The sequence below is a fragment of the Argiope bruennichi genome, chromosome 7 (assembly GCF_947563725.1).
Source record: "Argiope bruennichi chromosome 7, qqArgBrue1.1, whole genome shotgun sequence".
NCBI lineage: Eukaryota > Metazoa > Arthropoda > Arachnida > Araneae > Araneidae > Argiope > Argiope bruennichi.
In genome coordinates, this window is record NC_079157.1 from 15,048,961 (window position 1) to 15,063,883 (window position 14,923).

Genomic DNA, 14,923 nt, shown 5'->3' on the forward strand with positions numbered 1-14,923 from the left:
AATATTTAAAAGCGCAGCAGATAAGATTTTAGCAGATATATAAATTAAGAAATGCAGACGATTTTTTCCTGTTATGTAAATGAAGATTCAAACATTGCATTCGTACTTTCTATCATAAATTGTTATTGTTTGAAATTAATTGAAGAAAAATAATTTCAGACGATAGTTAATTTGTTCAAAAAGTTTTAACATGTAGAGATAAACTTCCAGTTCTTGCCGAGTAATGCAAATGTTTGGCACTTTCTACAAACTTTGAAGCTTTTCAATAATATAAACTTTGTTACAAGCTTAGATTTTTATCTTATTTTTTTAAATATTTGTACTTTAATATTATTTCTTTTGCAATAAATACTGAATTGTTCGATAGCAATAAAAACATTAAGGATAGTTGCTTCAATACATAATATTTCATTTTTACTTCATCTTATACGACATAAAGAAAAATTATTGTAATTGTCAAAAAATTAAAACTCGAGATTTTGACTAACTTCTTCTTTTCGGACGTTTCCGTGTCCGCAAAATATATTTTAGACATTATGGCTATCTGTCAACCAGTCTATGGGACAAAGGCAATTCACAAAACCTTTGAGATTAAATGGCTAATGTATATCATTTTTCTTATACATTAGCCATCTATATGTTTTGGGAAAATCCTCCCCATTTGTTTTTGCCAAAGGATTGAAAGGAATTTTAAAGTATAACTTAGATGAAAAGGTACCTACTTTAAGTTCTAGCTTGCCGATATGAACTTTTTTTACTATAGGACTTCAGTTTAAAAAGCGAATAAACACCTCCATTTTCTTATTTTAGTGTATGGATTTAATATATACATTTCAAATAAGTGTAATCTGATTATTGATAATAAGATATTATATTTTTAAAAAAAGATACCAAATGATTGCTTTTTTAATCAGAACATTTTCCATGTGAGATCATGAATTTTTATTCAATTAGTTCTATTTAATTTTTTTTCTTTATTGGCATTATCGGTTGCAACTCAATCATGACGTTATGTAATCTAATGGATAGTTGTTTTAGAGAATTATTGATAAATAAGAAAAGATAATAACTGTTTGTGATATTTGCACTTTAGTTAATATTTCATACAACAAAATAGTCTACAAAAAGAATTTATTTTTGAATTTATATATAAAAAAAATCAATTATTTTTCGAACAGAAGTACTACGTTTACATGAAGTACATTTTCCATAAGCGGCAAATATAGAGCCACTATTCCAAATTTGTTGATTTCTTTTCAATAAATAAATGATTTAAAAAAAATATAATTATACATAAAATAATAATATAAATAATATAATATATATAAAATATAATAATTCAAAGTCAATAAAATATTATTTGGAAACACCACCATGAGAAATAAAAATGTTCCTTATTCTTTTTAAATTCAATCATTAAGGTAATCATATTTATGTAAACTTCGATAATGAACAAAACAGAATATTAAGTTCGATTATTTCTTCGATTATTTTCTTAAGTTTGTCCACAATTTGGATAAAAATGCCGAGTCGAGAAAGATAAGAGGGCCTAATCCCCTATGTAGATCAGTTGCTCATAACAGTTGCCACTTAACATTCAACTAGAATATGTACTACTACGCTAATGGCAAATCCTATCGGTTCATGCCGCACAGTGCGTGATGCCACAGTGCATTTAAGGTGTATCACGTGATTATGGACTATCTTAAAACATTGGGATGGTAATGCTAAAGATGGTAAAATCTCACAGCTCTAAAAATTAGGTAGCCACAAACAGATAGATATTTTATTGGTTTAAATTAGAAATATATTCCCAAATATCATTTTTACAATATTGTAAAATGCTTTGTATGGATCTTTTTCGAATATTTTTGAATCAGAAAGAAAATTTAACATGCCTCTTGGAAAATTTGTTTTAAAAAATTTTAAGATCATTCCTGTCAAGCTGCAGAATTCATTTCTACATATCTTTGGACCATAAAAAAAGAGTTTCGTTCAAAGAATATAAATTCGGTTCAAAACCAGAATATTGTTGCATGGATTTTCAATTCTTGAAATGAAAACTCGATACTACTTAAGTATATCAGTTTATCCAAACACACTGAAATCACATTCATGGATATTCAGTTATAAGGAATGGCAACAGGAGGAAAGTTATCAATTATGTTTAACTGATTCAATAAAACTTTGGACCACTGAATGAGAATTAAATAAATTTAGAATGACGTTTAGGCTTCCATAAGATAAGAGAAAAGATTTAAATAATAATACTTAATGAGAGGCAGTTCTTCACAAAGAGAATTTCAATATGAGAATAAATTTTCGGAGGGATGAAATATTGGAGTATTAGGGGGGAGAGATCAACAATACTTTCACAATACCATAAAGAAGGCATTAAGTAACATGCTGACGAACAAGCAGTAATATTTTTTTTAAACTTTTAAGTATATTAATGAAAATAATTCTGAAATATTTTCGAGGTAACTTAGATTAGAACCGATACATCTTATAGTAATAAAATATTATCTTATTATCTCTAAATAATTGAAAAATAATCAAATGAAGATTCAAGAGGTCATTTCATGACAACTGGAAATCGTAGAATAGAAAAAAATTCTTTTCGAATCTGATACAGTTTTCGAAACATCTGGCTTTGAAAAATCTTCTGAATGTGCTATAAGTAAAGATAGATTCACCATAACTTTCCTGTAACATCGCACATGGTCTTCAGTTGATAATTTGTGTAAGGTAAATTTCACGGTAAAAAACAAAATTTCTCGGCTTTTGTAATGTGTCATATCTGTTTATAGTAGGCGAAAGTGAAACAATACGTTCTTGGCCGGTTGCCAAGACAACAGCAGTGACGTCATAACTGTAACACCTGCGTCATGTATTCTTCACTTATCTCACTACATGTATGATATTAATTGAACTTTTCTTGATATTTTTAATTACCTTTACAAAGCTAAGATCATTCTTCATTGAATAGCACTCGTAGTATGCTTTCGATAATACTCAACCTAAGGTTTTTATTTGTAATTCTTTGATTTAATTATTGATACTGCAATGATTAATTATTTTGAGGTATTTGGGCAGAAACATTCCAAGTTCCCTGGAACTCCAGACAGCCGGATCAAATTCGGTATTGTCTCCTCCGTATTCGGTAGGTAAGATGGCTTTAGGAATAAGTTTCTGCAAACTCTTGTTGTCGTTATGAAAATATATCTGAAAATACAAAAAGCAAGGAAATCATCAATGTGCTTCTTGATGAAGTCACATGGAGTTTAAACAGTAGATCTACAAATTAGAAAATGAATCTAAATTTTACGCATTAAATGCTTTGTGAGATTATAATTAAAGTTGCACTTTCAAATGGTTCTTAACAGGAAATCTACTGGAACCAATGTTATCAAACTTAGAAATAGTTTAAAAGAAGTCATAATAATGTTTTACCCGCCAAGAAAGTTCAAAAACTTAACACCAGGGGGAAATGGCGCTGTATGCAATATTATTAAGCAAAATAGGACATGAAGACCTCGGTTTAAAAATGTTTCTGAAACTTGTTACAAAGCATGTTCAATGTGACGTCCACCATTTTCTGAAAGCAAATTAAATCGCATTACTGCATTCTCAAAATTAACTCTTAGGAAAATTAACTCATGAGGAATGTTAAGCACATATCGGTGTATCGCAGCATCCTTCATTTCAGCCAAATTGTTTAAATTATCACCATAAACAGTGTTTTTGAGATAACACACATTGAACATACTTTGTAACAGGTTTCAGAAACGATTAAACACATTTTAAAGCGATGTCTTCATACTTTTTTTGCGTAAAAATATTGATACAGCACCATTTCACACCTGGTGGTGAGTTTTTGAACTTTTTTTCGGAAAAGAAATTCCCATGACCTCTTTTAAACTATTAGCAAGTTTGATAACATTTGATCCTGTAATTTTCCTTTTATGACCATTTCAAAGTGGAACTTTAATTATAACCAACCTGTATATTTTTTTAAAATCCGATCATTCATTTATGCTATACCTGTATAATTAACATGATAATATTTTAAAGCTTGAGTACTGCAAATTGCATAAAGCAAAATTTGTTCAAAACATTCTAAGGGAGAAACTCTTTTACACACAAGTAAACAAAATTGGCTTTTGGTCACTTCTTGGTGAGTAACTGCTAACTAAAAAAAGCTTTGAAAATGTCAATTAAATTTTACTTAATTTTAAATTAATTGTAATTTATCTTTTTTCCTCAATTATTTTGTAACACATTACGATTAATGTCAATAAATGGTTCAATCAATTTTAAAAGATCTATTAGGGCGGCGACGAGTCATTTTTCGAATTACCCTAAGAATTTTGATTTGTTCTAAAAGCAACAACAGGCTTCAATGGCCTGAAAGATGCATTCTAAGACAATTTTCTTTTCTAAAACATTTTAAAACCTGTTTTGAAATTTGGGTATATGATTTGATACAGAACTCTACAAAAAAAATAATAAATGACTTCCTGTAATTGTCATAAATAAAATAAATTAAAAAAACATTTTTGCAACTATAACTTTATCTGAGAACATCTTAACTCAAAAATTAGCTACATAGACTGTACACCAAATTTGTAGAGTTCTATTAAATTTTGAATGAAATGCATTCAGAGAAAAAACTCTCCGTCCGGTTGTCAGAGTTCAATAAGAAAAAAACGTATAGAATTTGGTGGATGAAATTTGGTACACAGATTTATCTAAAAGAGAAGCATGCATTAAATCTGGAACCAAATCCATTAAGGCGGCAAACCGTTCGTCGTTGAGTACTTTCACAGCCCTGTTAATACGATAATTAAAATACACGATTTAAATCAATGAAATTTAAAATGAGATTTGTGACATTTTTGTCAAATTTTTTTTCAATCAGTCAGGAAAATTGCCCATGATACACATTCGACTTCTTGGCATTTCTATATTAATCGCACTCTAGTGATTAATAGCCAAAAAATATCACCAAAAATTCCACTTTAATGAACTTTTTCATAACTATTTTTGCCAATCGCATATGATTAATAATACACAAGTTTATTAAAGATAAAGATATATGCATTACTTCTGTTGGATTTTATATTGAGTACAGAATAACAATTGGTCAAATATTCAGCGTTCTTAGTTCGTGGGTTTGCCTAACAGCAAGGAATAAAATTATCAAAACAGAACATGGCGTCGTATCCTCGTATTCATTATCATTCCAGTTTCCGAGCAATTTTATGGGCATAAGATACTTAAAGATATTTAAACGAGTTAAAACAATTTTACTTTTTAGATACTTTTCCGTTAGCCGGCCGCAAATGTCGCCAATTCTGAACCAAACGCGATCCAAGTCGCCAAGCGAAGCGAATGACAAACGTAAACGTTGGCGGAATTCTAAATTATTTGGCGATTTTCCGCTTACTTCCGGCTAACGGAAAAGTACCCAATTTTACACATTTCCCTTTTGAATATAACTTAATTGCAGTCTTTTTTACCCATATGAGTAAGTATTGGTAATTAAATAAATAAAAATAGCTTTGAAATTGAGTTTATTTTTCGCATTTCGCTGAAACTCTTTTCGCCTCTTTGGGCATACTTCTGAATTTACCTTAAAATGTACTAAAATTTCCAAGTACTTTTAGAATGAAAACTATATGAACCTTTTTTAGAACAGACAAGAAGATTGAAATCTGATTAACTTTTCTATAAGATACTTTTTCCGGCTAAATCCTAGGGACGGGTACCGCCAAACTTTAAAGATAAAGTCGCCAGCTTCTCTCGAAAATCTTCATAATATTGAGATATAAAATTCTGAAGATTACATCGTCCACGAGGCTTGGCGAGAAAAATTTGGCGGAAAATCGTCAAATGGTACCCGTCTCTAGAACTGTACCCTTTTTCCAAGTGACAATGTATTTTAGCCATCATTCATACAAAGTTGCAAATGCTAATTGCCGTCTATCCTTTGCAACTAGACTTATATCAGTTACACAATGGCGTTATCTAAAATTGAATTCCAAGGTAATTCATCTGTTGTTGGAACGTTTTAAAATATTTTTGTGCTAATGGAGAACCACTTACCCGGTTTCTTATTTTATCCGTCAGGAAAAGTTTCAAAACAGCCCAAATGTAACGAAAAACAACAGATGCGTTGAAAATGTGGATGGCTTTATATCTGATTGGTATAGTATTCTGAAATGCAAAATGTGTATCAGCTTATTTTATGTTTCTTCAGAAGCATATTTTTTATACAAACTTTTTTCTTCTCATTTCAATGCAATTAGAAAGCATTATTTTAACATGATTATGATATAACTAAATATATTTGTCTTGCCTTCATTGGGTTTAATTTTATTAGCCAGGCATTCCGTATGTGAAGATTTTTACAATATGCAATTTAAGAAAGTGGTGCCTGATAAAAATATTTTCATCTTTAAAACATTATAATTTTTTGTCCAATTCTGAAACTGTTTTTCTTAGAAATGCCGAATTGATTTTTAAGATTTTTTTTCAATTTATATTACTTTTAAAAATTTATTCTTAACTGTATCCAGTGTAACTTCAAATAAAATATTTAATCTTATAGGTTTAGTTTAATTATATTAACGTCCTGTTTGAAGCAATACTAGGGATATTTTTGAACGGACCTCGTAATTTTGAACCGCGGTCAGATGACGAGGACGACACCTGAGCTGCCATCCCCCTCTCCACACCACACCAGCGGGAGGACGTTTGGTCAGGACGGATTTAACGTGCAACAGACCCCCTTACACGACGGTTCTTCGGTGGAATCGGGTCTCGAACCTGAAACCCTCCGGTTCTGAAGCCGAGACCTTACCACTAGGCCACCGCGGCATATTTAATCTTATAGGAAACGTACATGTTACAGTTTCAACATAATACTAGCATTATAAAGCAACTAACTGGAACTCTCATCTTCCGACAATACAAAATTTATTGTCAGCAATGTACAAAATTTATTGTAAAAAAAGTGTAGCAACAGTGTTAATATTATAAAAGTACATAGGAATATTATTTTTTTAATAATATGTAGCAATAAAATTAATATTTTAATGAGAGATCCCTACATCAGCATTAAAAGTGTAGGGTGGTTACAATTAACCTTACACTTTGAAATGGTCATAAAAGAAAAACTTCTGGATCAAATGTCATCAAACTTGGCAATAGTGTAAAGGAAGTCATAAGAATTTCTTTTGCACCAAAAAAATTCTAAAACTCACCATCAGTAAGGAAATGGCGATGTATGCAATATTGTTAAACAAAATAGGATATGAAGACATAGGTTTAAAATGTGTTTAATCGTTCCTGAAACGTGTTACAAATCCTATTCAATGTGGCGTCCACCATTTTCTAAAAACCAATTAAATCGCATTCTCAACAATAGTTCTCAGCATATCAGGAGGAATGTTACGCACATGCCGGTGTATCGCATCTTTCAATTCCGCCGAATTGTTTAGATTATCACCATAAACAGTGATTTTTGAGATAACACACATTGATCATGCTTTGTAACACATTTCAGAAACAATTCAACAATTTTAAATCGATGTCTTCATGTCTTATTTTGCTTAACAGTATTGCATACACCTCCATTCCAACTCCCCATTCGGTGATGAGTTTTGAACTTTTTTTTGACGGAAAAGAAATTCTGTTGATCTCCTTTGAACTATTACATGTGTGATAACATTTGGTCCAGTAGTTTTCCTTTTATGACCATTTCAAAGTGGAACTTTAATTATAACCATTTCTGTATACTGGACACCTGTATAATGGAAAAATCCAACGTTAGCACAAATGTCAGTATTATAGTAGGGAATTCCAATATTAGCATAAATGTTAAAATTATAATCTGAAATTCCAACATTAGCACAAATGTTAAAATTTATAATGGGGAATTCCAAAATTAGCACAAATGTCAATATTGTAATGGAGAATCCTAACATTATCAAATTAAATATACATAGGACCAATTTTAATATTACACTAGGAAATATCAGCCATCACCATAGATGTGTAGCCTGTACTGATGCCATCAATTTCTAATTGTAAATATAAAAAATACCTTACATTATATGGCTGCCGGCTGGAACACATTAGGAAGGAAAGCAAATGGAAAACTAACAAAAACACCGGAAGTGGAAGCAACATAGAGTTATTCTTTTTCCCCTTTTTATTGTGTTTCGGTTGCCGGCGTCCTTGCGTAGGGATAGCGCATCTTTCCCGTGATCTGGGCGTCCCGGGTTCGATTCCCGATTCGGGCATGATTGTTCTTCATCTGTGTTCTATCTGTGAGGTGTGTGAATGTGCCTCCCTGTAAAAAGGGGTTGTGCAAGCGAATGTGTGAGTTTCATCTTCATAGGAGCTAGAAGTCAGATTTCTGTCCTCGGGTGCTCAGGGATCTTTACCCTCAGAAGCTACTGCACCCCCTTTCCGTGGTAACACGGATACGACATCATCATCATCATTGTGTTTCGGTTGGTTGGGAAGAATGGTTGGGCAGTTCACCATCATCACTAGTAAGAATTCAAGCCCCAATAAGTTCGACTCCACTTAATTTTAGATGAGCAAAGCCGTAGGACAAACAAGCGTAATATGGAATTACATTCTGTCAAGAAAGACGAGACAAATTACTACCTAATATTTATTTTATTCCATGTAATTTTTTAAATTTAATTTTACTTATTATTATTATAATTTTGCTTTTTACTTTCTTATATAAGAAGTATTAGAGAAAGTGTAGTAATCGACAAAAAATTCGAACTCGATATTTTGACAAATCTCCCACACTTTTCATACCTCTCTGAGTTCGAAAATGTCCGTCTTTTTGTCAGTGACAAAGATAACTCAAAAACTGGATAGGCGGATCAAATTTGGTATACATATTTAAAGCCAGACTGGGCTGTGATAGCCTGGTTTGTAGAGCGTTGGATTCGCGTCCTTTAGGTTGCGAGTTTGAAACCCACAGCCCGAAGACTCTCCATGTGTGTGGTGGCTGGCGCATGTATAAATCTGTTGTAGTCAGAAAGTTCTCCATGGCCAGAGTAATACCATTGAAGGTACAGGATCAGAGTTGATCGTTCTTTGATTCAGGTCTAAATGACGATCTGTGGATGAGTGAATGAAGTCCACCCCATAAAAAGGGTTGTGACGTGTGTGTAGCTAAATCGTACTCTTGGCCCTAGAGAAGATCCCCTCCGGTTTAATATCGCGGTCTTCGTAACAGCAGCTTGTCCATGGCAAGTGCCATAAGAAACAAACAAAACTAGATTTGTAGATTTATATCAAATTTTAAGCAAAATCCGTTCACAGGAAGTCTGTTACTCCGGCTGTTCAAATATAAATTAGCACGATAACTACACAACGAAGAGAGCTAGATAAATGAAATTTAATTCACAGATTTAACGCCTTTAGTATATACACCTACCACAATTTTGAGAGAATTCCAACAAGCAGTTGTCCGTTCCATCGGTCTGTACTTTCCGAAACATGAAAGCGCAATAATTGAAAATCCTGATGGCTCAAATATATCAAATTAGGTATGGGTTGTTGTGACTCCAAGTGTAGTTTTGTGTCAAATTTTTATTTTTATCGGTTGGAAAGAACACTTCTGAAACCCAAATTCGATTCTTGGATATCTTGGACCGCATACCAGAAAGTAATCGCCCAATAAATCACTAAGGATGGCATGATAGATTCAGTAAAAATGCTAAATTTGCGTCAAAGGTTAATATTTCCTGATTTTTGTGCGCCAATGCCAAACAAGGCGTTCACTGAAATAATGTCTTTAATAAAGAGTACGCAAGAAAGATTTTAGAGACCACTCCCATTGGTGAGATATACTAGATAACATCGGAAAAAATACTCCGGCTGGCGTCCTGGCATAGGGGTAGAGCGGGGCTAGATCAGGGGGTAGTCTTCCCCCTGATCTAGGTGTCCTGGGTTCGAATCCCGTCACGGGTATAGTTGTTCTTCATCTGTTCTAAATGTGAGATGTGTGAATGTGCCCCCCACCCCCCTGAAAAGAGGGGTTGTGCAAGAGAATGAGTGATGCGTGAGTAGCAAAATCGTACTCTTGGCCCTAGTTGGCGCTACTAAAACAAGAGACGCTCCCTATCGGCTTAAATCACTGACTTCGAAACAACGGGCTTGTCCATTGCAAGTGTCATCAGAAACACAACAAAATACCTGGGTTTTGTGACACTGCTGAAGATTAAACATATGTATCAATATAAGATAATATCAGCGAATATAAGGTGTCAGGTATAAGGTATCAATATTAGGTGTCACAATCATTTCATACAAAACGCCAACTATTCTGAAACCAGCACAGATCCCAGATTTAACCTAAACATTAATATGCTAATAGGGGATCTCAATATATAATCCAAAGTTTCCAAAATTAATTTTAAAAAAACATGTAGCACCAATGTTAATGTTATGATATAAAATCCCTACCTGCACTCCTTGAGAAACCAGATACAAGTATCTGGCAGTCAGACAGCGAACGTGTTGGAGGGACATTCCGCTGACATCAATCAGCAAGTGGACTCCGCACACTTGAGTTGCAGGGTCATCGATAGCTTTCATCACCATGGCAGTAATAGAATTGAAAATGCCGATAGTGTCATATTTGTTTGTGTCCCAGTTGCCTATATGAAAAATCAAAAATGTTGTTAAGTTTTGAAAATGTCTTGACAAATTGTGCGACAAGTAAACTCCATTTGAACATAATAACACATTTCATTTCAAATCACGAAGTAGCTTGAAAAGCAAAGAAAATTTTCAAGTCTTATCTTTAGGTTTACCTAGCAGAAACTAAATCTTGTATGAAAATGCGATGCCAATCAGATTTGGTTCAAAATATTTTAAAGACATTCAGTGATTCTGGTTTCTGACATGCAATAATACGTAAGAACAACAGAAATAGTTCCCTAAAACTTTCTCTAATACTCTCTTATAAAAGTTTTATCTCTCTCTTTCTCACCGCATAAAATTATGTAACTTGACTAAGGCCGCGAAAGCGGCTATCTATGTTTAATAGATAACAGTTACTAAATATAGATCTTTGGTGTGAATCTAGCATTTTTGATGATATATAGCGATAATATGTACTTTGGACACATTTTTGCTGGCGGATTGGCATCAAAATTTGACACAAAACTACAGTTCTAGTAGTCAAATGATTTAAAAAAAAACCGAATTTTATTGATTTAAGTCATTGCGTTTATAAATAACTGCATTTACATGCATGCAAAAGCACAGATGGCAAACCGTTTGATGGATTTGGTTCAAAATTTTATCATGCAAAAGCACAGATGGCAAACCGTTTGATGGATTTGGTTCAAAATTTTATCATGCAAAAGCACAGATGGCAAACCGTTTGATGGATTTGGTTCAAAATTTTATCATGCAAAAGCACAGATGGCAAACCGTCTGATGGATCTAGTTCAAAATTTTATCATGCAAAAGCACAGATGGCAAACCGTTTGATGGATTTGGTTCAAAATTTTATCATACAAAAGCACAGATGGCAAACCGTCTGATGGATTTGGTTCAAAATTTCATAAGTACCGGTGTTTTAGTTGCTAAAACTAAATTCTATCTACAGAGCTCTTTGCGTTTTGTGTTTTCGAGTTCACTTATATCCAAACAACCAGGCAGACAGACTTTCTGTGACTGGATTTCGTCCAAAATTTGACAGAAATATGCATTTAACAAAATTACATGAAATTTGTCTTTTAACAAAATTTCATCTGTGCAACAAGAAGTTTTGAGTTGTCTTGTTTACAGACAGACAGATTTTTAGAACTCTGGAGTTGTGTGGAGTTTCCTCAAAATCTCGTACTCCAATTTTCTAGTGATTGTAATACCTCCATAATACATATATAAGAAAGTTTAGAAAAACGAACAGAGTTTTGTTATTTCAATTTAGTACACTTTCATAGTTGAAAATGAGAGGTCAAACATTTTAGGTGACATTTATGAATTCTGGTTACTTTATTGTCGATACCAATTGTTACAATTTCATTGCTCATTTTCCTCCTTAACATTTGCATCTTTATTTTGTCTTCCCTTAGCATATGTTGCACAAATATAAAATGAAATTCAGTATCTAATGGTCAAAAAGTTGATCACCTATCGGTCTATACTTTCAGAAGAAGCTAAATGCGATAACTCAAGAACATAATGACGTAAATATATGAAATATAATATACAATCTTTGACTTCTTTTGTAACACTGTGCAATTTTGACTTCAATGATTCGAGAAAAAAGTGTAAAAATCTGTATTCGGTTTTCTGGTACTTGTGTATTTACTGATACCAGCTATAAATTGCGACAGTAGGCTCTTTCGTAACTATTGTTCGTCAATAGTATGGAATTAATAATATTCACCTGTTGGGAAGAATGCGAGAATGTTTTAGGGAAACGCTCACATCAATTATAATTCATATTTCACTAGACATTTTACACACTTAAGATACATCTTTACTTGTTTTAACTAGCAGTACTGCAGTTCCTTCTTCATCTCTATAGGGAAGATGAGAGCCAAATCCACTTTGGAGAGCTTCCCTGGTGCTGCTGACATTATGATCGGCAAAGACGTCCGAGTATGAGTCACCAAAAATGTTGTACAATTTCTTCAGACAGGCAAAAGATTTCTTTACGTTGAATTTTCTAGATCTCAAAAACTGCAAGAGGAACTCGTCATCAGTGCGGCATTTCAGATTCTTTTCATCTGACAAAGAATCAAATTAACTGATATAAATTTTAGGTATTTATACAGAGTAAAAAGCATCCACTGTAAGAGAAAGTCCTTTCTTATCATGGTCTAATAGTTGGATTCTTAAGTGTTTGAGATGTAGTTCCAAATGGAAAAATGTTTTAAATGACGGGAAGAGTTATAATTCATGCTGTTTGAGCAAAATCTAACCTTTTATGCTGTTCCCCGTTGTCATTTTAATTATATTTAATAAAATATTCTTGACATTAAAATATTTTAAATAAATAAATCCAAGTTCTGAAACGTTGAATCTCTATATTTTATGCGAATTTTATAGCTAAATTCTATGTCCCAAAGTAAATCCCTTAAGAGACCTTGCAATATGAACTTCTACATTATTTATGTTACTTTGCAAAACTTTTTCTAAAACTAAGATTGGACACTCTTCCCATTTGGGTCAAACAGCTATAATTTGGACAATCTTTATCATAAAATACTGAAATGTTTTAATCGAATGTTTTTAAATGTCAATATTTTCCTAACTGATAAGACAGTGGGACCAAATAAAAAACTAGATTTCGTAAATTCGAAAGAAATACATTTATTGACTGAAATAACATAAAATAAAGTATGTCCCAAAATTAAACCAAGATTTGAATTTACTACTATTCGAGCAGTAAAGAATTGGTAATCCTATTAAAAAAGCCATTTGATGGCTGATAGTTTAGGGTTAGTAAAAATTGAGCACAATACGATAGAACAATATGTTTTTATTGTGGAACCATATTTCAAAAATAATGAAAATCTGGCGGCCACTGTTCGAAAATTTGAAAATATGCCCTATAGATCGCGTAATTTAACACCATTGCATATTGTTACAAATCTGTAATTTTGCTATCCGGCACGAATAGTGTCATCCTGGAAAAACCGTTAAAACCTTTATAAGATCTGTCCTGTGCGTGCGGAGCTTGGCGACCATTTGGCGACTTGGCGATGGATTTGGCGACTTTGGCGACAAAATGGATCATACTGGAAAGTTCGAGAAGTTTCACGATCCATCCAGTAGGAACCAAGATACACTCAAATACGCCCTGATTGGTCTGGAAGATTCTAGCCCCTCCTCCCGGAACTATAAAAGACAGGCACTCTGAAGTCGTGTGGGAGAAGTCGTGTGTGAGAGTAGTCGGAGTCGCTGACAAGTAAGGGATTTTAGAGGATTAGACAGCAAGCAAGCTGCTGCACTAGCGATTAAAATGCCCTGCCTTATTACGATTAATTGACGGTATTTGTAGAAAAATTTTGTAACAATATATTTTTTCATGGGGTTATTTGAGTCAGAGGCCCATGCCAACAAGCCCAGAAACACGCGCGAAATTGAAGGAGGAAATTCAGAGACATTTATACAAAATTTTCATGGAAAATTTCAACAAAAGAGTGCGTATGTGCCTGAAAAGCCTTGAAAATGGTGTTTTTTATTTCAATCAAATCTTGCAATAACAAGTTGTTCTATCATGTAACGCTCCATTTTTACTAACCCTAAACTGTCAGCTGCCAATAGATTTTTTTTAATAGGGTTGCTAACACTTTACTGTAAGAATGGTGGCAAATTAAAATCTGGCGTTAATTTTGGGTCACCCTTTATATATATATAATTTTTTCAAATCATTTAAGCATTTTTCTACTTGTAAATATCTATGTATCTATAATGGTTTAGAAACTAGCTATGGAATACCACTTATACACCATTATATATTTTGGCAGATAAGGTATTTGGTTATAAATGCTTCCCCACAATAGTACCTTTTATTACTAAAAAAGACCTGGCTTGTAGAATTAAAGATCTTACTCGTGACCTACATACAAAATTTCATTTTTTTAGCTCAATGTGTTTTTTCAGTTATTGTCAAGGCAAGATTAAATCTTCTAGGGAGTCCTTAGATAATTCAAATTTCATTATTCCTTTTTTCCTCCAAATTTCTCAAATCAAATTTTTCATTAACAATTTTATTTTAATAATCATATAAGTGGATTTTAATAGAAAATTTTGATAAAGTGAAATTTCAAAACGATTAATTGTAGATCATTGTCAAAAAAATTTGGCTTCAATTTATTATAAAAATTGCAAAACAATATGATAAAAGTTAAAATGGCAA

At 32.7% G+C, this 14,923-nt stretch overlaps 1 protein-coding gene across 5 annotated transcripts in view; it reads right to left on the minus strand.

The window, feature by feature from the left end:
* Positions 1-1,193: 1,193 nt before the first annotated feature.
* Positions 1,194-14,923, minus strand: part of LOC129976652 (clavesin-2-like) — a 60,419-nt gene continuing 46,689 nt past the window's right edge. For 4 of the 5 annotated variants that reach the window (XM_056090335.1, XM_056090337.1, XM_056090336.1 and 1 more), the window contains exons 3-6: positions 12,540-12,785; positions 10,504-10,697; positions 6,109-6,219; positions 1,194-3,225 (exon numbers count right to left, since the gene is read on the minus strand). In XM_056090335.1, the coding sequence (XP_055946310.1) occupies positions 3,049-3,225; positions 6,109-6,219; positions 10,504-10,697; positions 12,540-12,785 (728 nt within the window). In that variant the 3' untranslated portion in view covers positions 1,194-3,048. The remainder of the gene's footprint in view (positions 3,226-6,108; positions 6,220-10,503; positions 10,698-12,539; positions 12,786-14,923) is intronic. The other variant, XM_056090338.1, reaches the window with a different exon arrangement.